Here is a 13,153-nt window from a genome sequence, read left to right as displayed (position 1 = left end):
GGAGTTTTTAATTTCCAACTCTCAAACTTTGAGATATCCTCACTTTTCTGCTGAATACAGACTTAAGGATGGCTGAAGTAGTTTTTTTAGTTTCGAATGTTAACTTATTTTGGACGTCACATTGACAAAATGATGTATTTCTGTGATTGGGGACCGTCACGTGTGTTTCAGGATGCTGATTAGGATTTCCGTACGTGTAGCAACATATGGAAGTCCTCCAAGATTATATTCTTCACATGTTCATCCTGATTGTCGGTACTGTAAACCTGCTTTTACTGCGTGTCTGTCCGTCCTGGATGAGAGATCCCTCCTCAGTTGCTCTTCCTGAAATCACTTGCAGGGCTTTTTGGAGAGTTTTGTCCCGAGGGTCTCGGGACAGAGGGTTTCATATGCTGTACAGTTTGTACGAGGGTGGATCTAGAAGTTCAGAGACTGCTTCTGCTTAGCGTGAATTAGGCGCAGCACCGTGACATGCACGGAGCAGGAGGAAGATATAACCCTGATGAATAAGAGGTACACATTTTGTAGCTTAATCAAAATCAATACCAAGTTCTACTGTGATGTTCTGAGGCGTGTAAGAGAAAACATTCAGTGCAGATGACCTGAACTGTGGCGCAATAACACTTTGGTTCTCGCGTCCAGGGCGGCACGGTGGTGCAGTGGTTAGCACTGTCACCTCACAGCAAAAAGGTTCTGGGTTCGAATCCGGTCCTGGGCCTTTCTGTGCGGAGTTTGCATGTTCTCCCTGTGCTTGCGTGGGTTCTCTCCGGGTTCTCCGGCTTCCTCCCATCATCCAAAAACATGCACCTCAGGTCAGGTTACCTGGCGCCGCGCTAGTGGCAGCCTGCTGCAGCAGCTCCCCCCTGAGAGCCCCCCTGCTGTAGTGAAGACATTTCCCCTCGGGGATTAATAAAGTGTATAAAATAAAAAAATAAAAAAATAAAAATCACTCAAAGCTGAAAACACACAAGTTCGGTGCACGTCACGGCGCTGCGCATCGTTAGTGCGCAACAGGAGCAGTCTCTGATTTATCGATCCACCCTCGTGAACCCCCTTTAGGCAGATGTGTGACTTGTGATGTGGGGCAAAATAAATGAAATTGACTCGACTAACAGTTAAGATAGGGCCCGGTGACTCTGACTTACCCATGGCTTTGGTCTCTTCTCCCTTGGCATTGAGGATAGAAAACTTAAACTTGGCGCGCACTTCACTTTTTGGGCAGCTAACCAAGAGTAGGTAAAGTGATAAATAGTCTTTGCTCTCCTCATCCAGACCTTTAGGATTCACACGCAAACACCTGGGAGGAAAAAAAAAAAAAAAAAGGAAGAAACAAACTGGTGAGACGGATAAAGCTAATGTAGCGCTTCAGTTCCTGGAAGCATTGTTCATAATGTTTATATGCAATAATTATATTATTCAATTAGTAATGAGTAATTTCCGTCATGAATTGCTGTCATTTTCATGCTTCCTCATCAGCAGCATTAAGATACCAGAGTTTTCTAGACAGTGATGATATACAGTAACTCTGTGGACCAAAGAGCAAAGACTCTGAGCCTTTTTAACACGCACACACAGCAACAAAGACGCATGCCAATATTTCAATGTTAAACAGCATTAAATCTGCAGATGGCCAAATTGCCAAAAGCAAAACAATTCAGTGTTTTCTTTCCTTAGCCTTAGCATTTCGCAACTTCTGACTGAGGATGAGCTTTCTAGCTAAAAGTCCGGAAATGAAAGAGGAGGAGGATATTCCCAAATCTACAGTAGATCCACTGTTCCAGGCTGTTTAAATACAGAAATACACCGTGTTAGATGTAAACAGTATATTTTACTCTGTTCAGTGCATTAAAACTGCAGTTTGGCAAAAGAATCATAGCTTGCACAATGAATTTGTAACATACGCATTGTTTGTTGCGCAGCCTGCTCCAGTTTTAGTAACATGAAACGCTTTATCACGGGCATACGGATGTAAATTAACACGTGAAGCATCTGGAGGGTGTAATTCAGCCAAGCCATTTAAGAGAAATACATTTTACAAACATCCTATCAAATACCGTCAAAAACCATCTTGGTGTGCAGGAGCTCTACAGACTTAACACCGAGAAAAATCAATATCTATATATGGTGTAATGTATCATTCATTTTATAGGCAATTGTCCAATATGGCTTCTATTCGCCTAAACAAATGACCCCCGTTATAAAAAAAACTGGCTGGGACTCAGAGTACTCATCTGCATGCAGCAGAAACTATTCCGATTTTTGGCACTGGCAGTAGACTTGTAAATTTCCATTTCATAGCTGTATTTTTTACCTGTATTGGAGACAACCGAGCCTGAATTCTTGACAGGTTTTTATTAATTAATCTATGTTAGTCTTTTAGTTCTGTCCAGGGTGGACCCTTTCGCCCAATATCTGTTTGGACGGGCTCCAGACTCCCCCGTGACCCTCCACAGGATAAAGCGGGTCCAGATAATAGATGGCCGGATGGACAGTCTTTTTCATTATTGTGCAATTTGTCAGTTTTGCTCACCCAGATCCAAAAAGACTGCAGGCGCCTGCAGGAGGACGTGCACTCAAAGCAGAATGGGCAAAAATATTTTAAGGTTGAAATGGTTTCTCTAAAATGTTGCCATTTGTTTCTAATTTTAACAGATGACTTCTCGATCCCGGGCTGCAGTCATTACTTTCAGCCCACTCAAAATGTCTATGACCGCTGCGTCGCTGCATGAGATGTTGGATGTTCCCTTTCACTCTCTAAGCTCTTCTGTATAAATGAAACGGTGGCACGTCATCTTCCTTTAACGGCAATTCAACATCAATGTCACGCAAGAGTACCTCAAGGCGACTGCATACGTAATAAAACAGGATGGCTGCGTGTGTGGATTCAATAAGCAGATGTGCTCGTCAATTGAGCAGCTGATCCTTCAGTTGGTGGGAGTCTGGGTTGTAGAGGAAGCACTTTCTTCAGCTAGCCACTTTGTCCAGCGATTCCAGAGAGGATTCGGAGGATTTCCAAGGAGTGGTTGAATAATAATCCCTCCAGCATATTCAAGGTCTTCCTGCAGGGTCCACGAAGTCCACCAACTCCTCACAGAGCAAAGCAGTTCATACTGAAATCACACTGCGTCTTCTTCTTTCCAGGGAACAAGCAGAAGCTTGCAGTGAGGCCACGAGAACAGCCTGAGAACCGACTCAACCACCACAGTCCACAGGTACTACTGTCCTAGACCTCCACGTGAGGTGAGCAAACCAAGAGACCAGACAGTATTTGGAGCCCGGAGCATCCATTCTTCACTTTTTCCACTGCTTACCGTGGTCTAGATTGACAATGCAAGCAGATTAAAAAAAGGTAGCTTCAATTTCCTTCCAGCAAAGCGACATGCTCCAGCTCTTTCTGTGTGTACCTCCTCAACCTGCTCCTGTCAACACAAAGAGCAGCAGGGTGCTTGTCTACGTCTCCTCGTCGTAAAGGAGCTTATACTACTTCAGAGAAAATTTTACGCACAATGGCACCTTGCCACTCCGTAGCATTTTAACTTAGACCTTCATTTCGGCTTCAATTTTAAAAGACCAGAGCAGCGACACAGCCTTCGTCAGATGTGCGTGTCGGGCCTCGCGGCTACAGCATGTTATCCACAGAATAGTCGTCTTGCCTATTTAAACGTGTGACGCACATGTTTCGTGGCAAAAACAGATGGAAAACATCTGTGATCACGTGTGTACTATGTAATCACGGGTGACAGCCTACGTCAGCTGTAATTATATCATGTCAATAATTTAACAGGTTTTCACCTTTGTTTCAGCGTTTGTTCACTGTGCTCTCATCTCTGTGTCTTGCTCTGAACGGGGTAAACAAACATCATGTGACTGCTTCGTGGATGAAACTCTTCACTCGTCGCACCTCAAACATTTGATTACCGATAGCTATTATCTGAGGACGAGTCAATGCAGAAAGATGTTACGGGCAGTAGCAGCGCCGCCGCAGACACGAGCGGGGTAAGCTAACGCCACGCTTCTTCTACTAAGTGTCATCAGGAGATTATTTCTTTATCATGAAGAATATGTCCAACATCATTAACTTTAAATGTTTTAAAAGAAATTGCATCTTAATGTTTTTCATATTCATTCTGGTATTCATGGTGATTTTATGCTGAGCCAGCCACGTAGAGAAAGCGAAGATACAGACAGATTTATTTCCAGCCAGACAAACTGGTACAAAAATTATTGCTGTTAACATCTTTGCAAATACAGATTAGCTGAAGATACGCTAGATACAACTGAAGCTGAAAGCTTAAAGATCTTCCTGGATCATTGGTGCTCCACATGTGAAAAAACGTTGATGTTGATGGATTTAACCTCTTAAAACAGTGTTATACTGTCCGCCTCAAAGATGCAACGAGTAGGAAGTCCTTGAGAGAAATGTTTGAGAGGATGTTCTCCAAAAGCATTGTTGGAGGAGGAATGTCTGATAGCTACTACAACCACTAACCATTTGAGTTTGTCGTTGGCTCCTGAGGAGAAAGTGGAGCTTTTGATGACCTCTCCCATTTCCTCGCGACAGAAGCTGAAGTTGTTGATGGTCCACATGTAGGAGAACTTCACGACTTTGATCTGCACACACAAAAGAAAAAAACCAGAGGATGGGTTGAAACCAGATCTCTTTATTTATATATTTACCTATTCTATACGGGTAAGTGGTGTTTGGTCAGCCTGGACTTCAAAACCGCACATCAAAACTGCCTTTCATCTTAATAAACACTGACAACAAACGGAAGGGAAAGAAGAAAGGAGATTGTAAAAGTGGCAACAGAAAAAACAAAACAATTTTTTGCAAGGACGTAGCGGAGATGAAAAAACAGACATCATCAATGACGGACTTTATCTACCTCGGCTCTTAACGGGAAAGTGATGTCTGAGGTAGCAACACCTGTATTACAATGACTGAAACAGAGTACAGATAACCTTTAAACAAACAAAACATGTCAAAAGACAGATATTTTTAAGAGAAACAAATTAGGCTTGTATTGCTGAAGCAATCAGGACAACAGAGTGACTGGACGAATCGAGACGTTGCCATCAATTAAGGTCCTCACTTACCACAGCAAAGTGACGAAGATTTTTTCCAATTAAGTGGACATCAATGAGCATCATTCTCTCTGTCTTACTGACAGTAGGTTTCATGTAATATTATGCAAAAATGTATGACAGAACACAAAATAATTGACTGTCAGTTTCATCCCTTTAAAAATATCGCAAGTTGCAAGAATGAGGTAGTAGCACATATATCAGTCAGTCATTTGATCACACCTGGTTATTCCTCCAATTTAACAATACACTAACATAACATCATCAGATAACATCATTTTTTAATGTTTAAAATTGATGCAGCAGACCCAAATATATCTTCTTTTTTTTCCACATCCTCCACTTCCTTCTTTCCCCACAACCCCTCTCGGCAGCTCACAGTTCCTCTGGAGTTCCAGGTTGTTGTTCTTGTACCTGATAACGTCACCTCGAGCCTCGAGCAGAAAGAAGGAGGTCTCGTAAACTCCACGACCCCAGACTTCTCTTTTTCTTTTTCCACTTTCAAACTTGTTGTCCTTATAGCCAGACTAACACAAAATGTCTGAAGACATTTGAGACAATTTATCAGATTTGTGCACAGCTTGCTCTAAAGTCACAAAGGCTCAATAAAGCTTTTTTTTTTAATTTATTTTTTTTAACATAAGCAGTACCCAGGTCGTCGGTACTACCAGACCAAAACTCACTTTGTGAATAAATTGATCCGGCCACCCTCCATTGGAGACTGTTTCCAGTCATTGCAACCAAATGGGTTTAGATTTGGTGTTTGAAACTATTTTAACCAATCAGCATGGACTCCCATGTGACGTATGTTGTGCACCGAAATGCAGTAAGTTGTAAACAACAAAGATTATCCCTGAATGTGAGCAGAGTGCAACGTCATGTTGGTAAATGACCTTTGCAGACCAAAATTTAAAAGCATAGTTTTTGCTCCGGCTTCAATTCCTCGATATTTTCAAATGACTCCATCGAGCTTCATCTCCGCCGCCATTGTCAGAACTACATTTCGAAACAAGCGCTTCACGAGCGTCATCGCTCTTAGCCACTCCCACCAGTTGCCGATTGGTCCACCCGTGAGAGTGGCTGCCAAAACCTTCATGCGAACAGGGCTTCCAGACTTATAATCAGGAAGTTAGAAGCTGTGAGCAAAAGCCAGACGAGGCCTGGTTAGTAGCCGGGGCCTCCAGATCAACTTTACTGTACATCATCAGTGGAATCCCCCTTTAAGTCTTTACAAAAGTAGGAGTGGCAGGGTGCTTCCTAAAAAAACAACTTAAATGCATCAAACTAAAACTGTACAGAGTCTTGAAGTATCTACAACAAGGGATTGGTTAGGTGACACAGCCAATCACAGGTGTTCCTACACACAGACAGATATTAATGCATCCCTCACCTGAGTATAACACCAGCTCTCAGCCACAGGGCTGCTGGACATCTCTGCCGGGGGTGGGGGGCTTGGGACGCTGGACATTGCCAGCGTGTGTGCAGAGGGGACCTGAGTGGCAGGAGCACCGGCCGGGGTGTGTACGGGCGGTGGGGTGGTTGGGGAGGAGGTCAATAATCAATCGACCAGGCCGGCCGCCTCTCGAACGCCGGCCGTACGGATGAATCCGGCACAACAGACCGTCTAGACTCCAAAACAGCTACGGGCACCCTGCAGGGACACACAAGCACAGCCATTAAAAACAGCTCCGACGTTAAACCACTGCAGCACATTACTATGAAAATCTGTGACCTTGTGTGTCTGTGTGTGTGTGTGTGTGTGTGTGTGTGTGTGTGTGTGTGTGTGTGTGTGTGTGTGTGTGTGTGTGTGTGTGTGTGTGTGTGTGTGTGTGTGTGTGTGTGTGTGTGTGTGTGTGTGTGTGTGTGTCAATGCAATTACTAATTGAATGGTTTAGTCTAATTGAGCAGCATTTCCTAGTAAGTAGGACGTAAGAGCTCTGAATTTATTCATTTCAAAAGAGGTTTCAGCATTCAAAGCACAGCAGCAGCGTGCGCTCTGCTTCACGGAGGGAAGCCTTCCTTTATCTGTGCGCGGCTTCACCCTTTGTTTTGCTATGAGAGGAGGAGAGTGCTGTGCCAGCCATCTGATTCCAGCCAGCCGGCACCCGTCCGCCGTGGCTCTAAGTGAAGGGCAAGACTTAAGACTTTCATCTCAAGCTGCCAGTCTGTACTCACACCACACACACACACACACACACACACACACACACACACACACACACACACACACACACACACACACACACACACACACACACACACACACACCACACACACACACACACACACACACACACACACACACACACACACACACACACACACACACACACACACACACACACACACACACACACACACACACACACACACACACACACACACACACACACACACACACACACACACACACACACACACACACACACACACACACACACACACACACACACACACACACACACACACACACACACACACACACACACACACACACACACACCACACACACGCACACACACACACACACACACACACACACACACACACACACACACACACACACACACACACACACACACACATACACAACACACACACAAAAGTTAACACAGTGCTTTCAAAAGGCAGTGCTGACTAAGAAAGGTCAAAGCTGTTTTTTTTGTTTTTGTAAGCACCTGCATCCAGGATGTTTTCATTGTGAAATGCTACGATTGAGATTTAAACCGTAACGGCTTTCTTTTGTGGCGAAAGAGAAACTTCCTCATTATTTTTTTCTGGTTTTTAAGTTTCTTTGCTACACTAGCAGCCTCATGGGACTGAAAATCCAACTAGAACAAAAAAAAATATTATAAAAAGGAACATGTGACAGTTTGGTTTCAGAGCTTCATTTCTCTGCTGTCTGAACCTCTCATTTCCTTTTGGCCTCATCTCCCCTCTTCGTGCTCCTCCCAAGTTCCTCTCCACAGATTTCATACCTAAGTGGCCACAAGGTCTCGGGGATCTTGGCTTTTTTTCTCGCTCAACCTGCACGCCGATCTCCTGCCAAAGAAACCCTTCCACTCCGTTGTTTAATTAGTGTCTGATTGAAAGAGAAGTTCAGGACCTGAGAAAACTTGGCAGAAAGTGAGAGTTGGACCTGAGAGATGGAGCAAGAAATGAAGAGGAGGAGGTACGGAGGGAGGGAGACACTGTCTTGGTGAGCGGGTTGGAGACAGAAGAGGCGACACCTGGATTTCAGCAGACCCAGACACGGCTTAATTAATGCTCAGAGATAAGGCCTGCATCTGATCCTCCTCCATTCTTCTTTTGTGCTATTTGTATCTGATGAAAAACACTGGTGGCATTTTCGCTCAGTAAAACAATAAAAGATTAATCATAAAAGTTGGGTGAAAACGGCTGCGCTGATTTGCAATTTAAATTACCTGTGACTTCCTGGCAATTAATTATCGTCCATGTGAGTGAGTGAGGGCTCGTACGCAAATGTAGTTTTTTTTCTACACACGTGTGTGTTTGTCTGCGCGTGTCATCGTTCGGGGATTGTTTCACAGCATAATCCCAAACACAATTCTTGTATCCTGTCCCGTAAAAAAAAGATGGCCGCGAAAGCCAAGTAATCACAGGGAATCAATTTAAGAAAACATGACAACACTGGCAGCACTGCTAACAGCCTCACAGCTTTCCAAAAAGACCCAGATGACACTTAGCCAGAATAAAGCTGAGAAGGTTTTTTTTTTTTTCATCCTTTTCATGACAAATATCAAGAGCAAAGCGGCGGGGGTAAGAAGGCAGCAATAACAACTCCGGAGAGATGGAGGAGATGTGTGCTAATTATAGGACTCCCTCAGAAGAAATGTCTTCAGACAGTTCATTTGTCATGGGAATCTGATGATGACAACATGAATGGGAAGAATGACTAATAGGTGATAATGCACATGATGTAGAGAAAATAATTATTGTCACATTACAGTTCATGCCAGGCAGAGATTTCACAGAGACTGCCCCCGCCCCCAAAAAAGGCAATTAAAAGACAAAGGAAGGAGGTGATGAAGGTGCTGTGCTTCAGATAAAGTGGTGAATATTCGTTGCAGCTACCCTCGGGCTCCGTCAGCACCTCGTAGTTTGGATAAAAAGCGGTAGAAAATTAGGATGAGGGTAAAGAGTGCTTCGAGAGAGACGTGCAAACAAGTTGAGATGTGCAGAATCGACATCTTAATCTCTCCTCCAGCAAATACAGCAAACTGAAGAAGCACACAACAGCACAAGCTTTGCAGACAGAGGTTGAGCACTGAATGCTGCATTGTGGAGCATAAACGTCCCGGCCTTGTTTAGACCCAACAATTTCTGGGGGGCTGTTGTTGTTGTTGTTGTTGTTGTGAATTGAGGTTTATTTTTAGGTCCAAACAACAATTGAACACCACAAGCTTCAAAGATTTACTACTGTGACCACATCCACCCTTTTGTACAAAGGAGTACAACTTGTCATTCAGTACACAATGTCGGGGTGTAACTAATTATTATATTGTTATAATAACCTAAATATGTAGATGTAGAGGTGGGCGGAGCATCTGTTAACAGAACCAGACTCAGAGGTGGGCGGAGCATCTGTTAACAGAACCAGACTCAGAGGTGGGCGGAGCATCTGTTAACAGAACCAGACTCAGAGGTGGGCGGAGCATCTGTTAACAGAACCAGACTCAGAGGTGGGCGGAGCATCTGTAGGTTCTTATTTGTAAGTATTAAGTGTTATGACTGAATACAATTTGGCTGAATAAATCAGTTGAGAGGCTGATAATATATAAAAGAAAACATGACAGAAGGGTCTCTGAGACTCCTCCACCCCATTACAAGTGTTTCAGTCCGACCTGCGCTAGGATTCATCTGTAAAAGAAGCTAATCGAATGAAGGCTAATTACGGGGCAGATAAAAGGTGGCTGTGCTCGAGCTCATGTCTTTGCCCAAGAAAGGGAAACGGCAGTAAAAAACAACAACAACCAAAAACAAAAGAAAGAAAGAAAACTGAGGAAGAAAACTGCTAACTGGCTGTCGGGAGTGTCGGGACATTTCCTGGTGGTGTTAGGGTTGTGAAGAATGGATTGATGCATACAGCTGTTGGTTAAAAGGTGGGGGAAAAAAAGACATGTAAAAGACATGGACCCCCTGACACTGCTTATGTACATATAGGAGGCTTGTGACATCATAAAATATGAGGCAGTTTGTATTAAATGTTGATGATGAAACACATTCTCCTTCATTAAAACATAAAGCAGTTGATTTAAGCACATTTACTTATGACATGATGGTGAAGATTTGTAGCCTGTATGTACAACGCAGAAAAAGGATGGGAGAGTAGAAGAAGAGGAGGAGGAGGAGGAGGAGGAGGATGGGCCTGCTTGAAGAAAGGTACGCCAGATGAGGAGAGTGAGCCCTGCAGCCCATTTATATTCATTACAGGAGACAGTCTGCTCTCACTCTGCCGTCCAGGCAGCGTTTCTCTCCATCTCACCGTCACACACCTCAACACGCCAGGGAAGAGAGTCTGACAAACCCAAAGACAGATAGATGCAACTTCCTCTGCATAAACAAGAGCTGTGAGAGAGGCGGCCGTCATCGGGACTCGAGCCGGCGGCCGTCATCGGGACTCGAGCCGGCGGCCGTCATCGGGACCGGCCAGCTGTCCGGACGCCGGCCGACCTGCTTCAACCCGAGCCGAACCGCAGAAACATGGCACACACACTAACCCAATGCACCATGCTCAGCTAACAGCCTAATTATGTGACATTCCCTCCATCTGCAAAAAATCCTACATGGCAATAGCATATATTTCTGCACATATGTTACCTCCATCTGCAAAATCTGATAATGTGAAGTGCTTACAATGCATATTTACACTCCAGATCACATTTCTGTTCATTTGTTTTTCCATCTGTGCTCGTGACAATCTGAATAGCTGGTGAAGCACATGTCGCCCACTCCAACCTCCCCAACCTGAAAGTCTGTCAGCGGAGACAATGAATATTTAGCTAGTTTGTTTTCAAAATGTTCAGCTGCTGAACTTTAGTGCTTTTTTTTTTCTATCTCCACAAACACAAACACTTACTGGTTCTTATCTGAACATGTCTCGCTGTTTATATAAATGCATGCAAGTAGCAATATGTGTCTTTCAAATTAAAAGAGAAAATATAATCATGATCATACAAAGTATATCTCAAACAAACATAATATATTAAAGGCAATAAATGACAATAAACAATATTTATCTCCAAACTAATTTGGCTCCTGTAAGGCCGATGAGGAAGTGACTTAAGCTGCAATACCACCGAGTGCCAGTAGAGGTCGGCTCCAAAAAGCCTCCGGCGCCATAGATTCCCATTCAACTTCTCTCATCAAATACAAAGTCAATATGTATGGTGTTGTTAGCTAAAGTCTTATTAGTTTTCTGGCAATCAATGTGAAAATAATTCTATCACTAATTAGAAAAAGTGCCTCAAAAAGCTGTTTGATTGACAGGCCTGTGGTGCAATCAGATTACCGGTGGGCGGGACGTAATGTCGTCGGGTTTCCAATCAGATCAGTCAGATCCACCGCTGGCTCCTCCCCCAGCTCGTCCAAATATGGTCACTTCCTGCTCCAAACCGCTCCGAAATAGCAAGATGGCGCCAGTCAAAACTCGAACTCGAGGCCTCATAACAATCGTTCACAAACCAACGGGTGACGTCACTGCTGGTTCCCTACAGCCACAATAGAGGCCTCTGAGGGCTGAGAGTAAAAAAAATACTATTGCCAAAAGTACCACCCAGTGTCCTACTCCACTCTGTCCTCATGTTTCTGCTGCTTTTACGATCAAATGAAGTCAAAATACCAAAACAAGAACACACATTTTATATATCTTTTCTGTCCCTAAAAATGAATTGCTCTGTCAAAGGAGTTCTATCTCCAAGGCAAATGTACCGAAAAGTTGTTTTATATTAGATTTTGTTTGGGCAGTTATAAATTCAAATGGCACGAGATAACTTCAGAGTATCTTTTTTGTTCCACAAGACGAACACACTCTGTAGCTGCTAAAAATGATCATAAGCCAGTCATATCAATGGATTTGTAGGGAAAAGGTTGCGTTTATCCCTGAAATCCTTCTTTACAGCCATATGGCAGCGACGTCAGGCGACCGGGCCTGCTGTGAAATAGGAGTGACAGAACAGAGAGACAGAAAGCCTTCTGGAATTATTACAGCTAATGCTCAGACTCCCGAACACAGAAAATAGATTAATCATGAAAAGGGTAAAAAAAAAAAAAAAACACATGCAAGCACGCATGTGCACAAATACACACACACACACACACACACACACACACACACACACACACACACACACACACACACACACACACGCACGCACAAATACACACACACACACACACAAATACACACACACACACACACACACACACACACACACACACACACACACACACACACACACACACACACACACACACACACACACACAACGTGTCTCCATCTAAATTCCCTTTAACTTGTGAAATGAAAGGGAAATATCAAATACACAGAGCCACCCGACTCCCCATCAGGGCTCTACTTCCTGCTGCGGGGAGGGAAAAACAGGTGGCGTGGTGCTGACACAACGCCACCAGGTGGACAGGGGGTGGAGCTGCGTGATTTGGCCGCTGTAGAAAAGAAAAAAAAAAGGTAACGATCACAGCAGGGGATCCCGGAGTGTTTAGAGGGTCACCTTGTGCAACAACAGGCGGCGAGCGAAACAGCGAGGCGCAGAGACGGGCTGCAGAGTTTAGAGAGGACAAACGCTGACAACATGCCAGAAGAACCTGAGGTTCAGTGACAGTGATACGGATTTGAACGTATGCGTGACGCATTTCTGAACGCAAATCAAACGCCCACATGCCAAGCGCACTTTTTGCACAGCTTTTGAGGCAACCCTAACACCACCATCACCACCACCACCACCACCACCACTCGCTTCTCTGCAGCTCTGGTGAGAAATCTGATGGAGGGTTAATGGAGCCTGTTTGTTATAAGGTTGGATTCCAT

At 44.1% G+C, this 13,153-nt stretch overlaps 1 protein-coding gene and 1 long non-coding RNA gene across 2 annotated transcripts in view; both read right to left on the bottom strand.

Moving 5' to 3' along the window:
- The window catches only part of spop (speckle type BTB/POZ protein), a 49,639-nt gene extending 42,994 nt beyond the window's left edge, over window positions 1-6,645 (bottom strand). The window contains exons 1-3 of the mRNA XM_069716258.1: window positions 6,476-6,645; window positions 4,490-4,611; window positions 1,146-1,297 (exon numbers count right to left, since the gene is read on the bottom strand). Of these exons, the coding sequence (XP_069572359.1) occupies window positions 1,146-1,297; window positions 4,490-4,611; window positions 6,476-6,553 (352 nt within the window). The 5' untranslated portion in view covers window positions 6,554-6,645. The remainder of the gene's footprint in view (window positions 1-1,145; window positions 1,298-4,489; window positions 4,612-6,475) is intronic.
- A 19-nt stretch (window positions 6,646-6,664) lies between these two features.
- Window positions 6,665-13,153, bottom strand: part of LOC138631378 (uncharacterized) — a 45,485-nt gene continuing 38,996 nt past the window's right edge. Inside the window, exon 3 of the long non-coding RNA XR_011311716.1 lies at window positions 6,665-6,736. This is a non-coding gene — a long non-coding RNA (uncharacterized lncRNA). The remainder of the gene's footprint in view (window positions 6,737-13,153) is intronic.

This window comes from Brachyistius frenatus, unplaced genomic scaffold (genome assembly GCF_029030835.1).
Source record: "Brachyistius frenatus isolate BFR_SWC_R1_liver_20210118 unplaced genomic scaffold, ASM2903083v1 Contig_154, whole genome shotgun sequence".
NCBI lineage: Eukaryota > Metazoa > Chordata > Actinopteri > Embiotocidae > Brachyistius > Brachyistius frenatus.
This window is presented reverse-complemented; position numbering and strand designations above follow the sequence as displayed.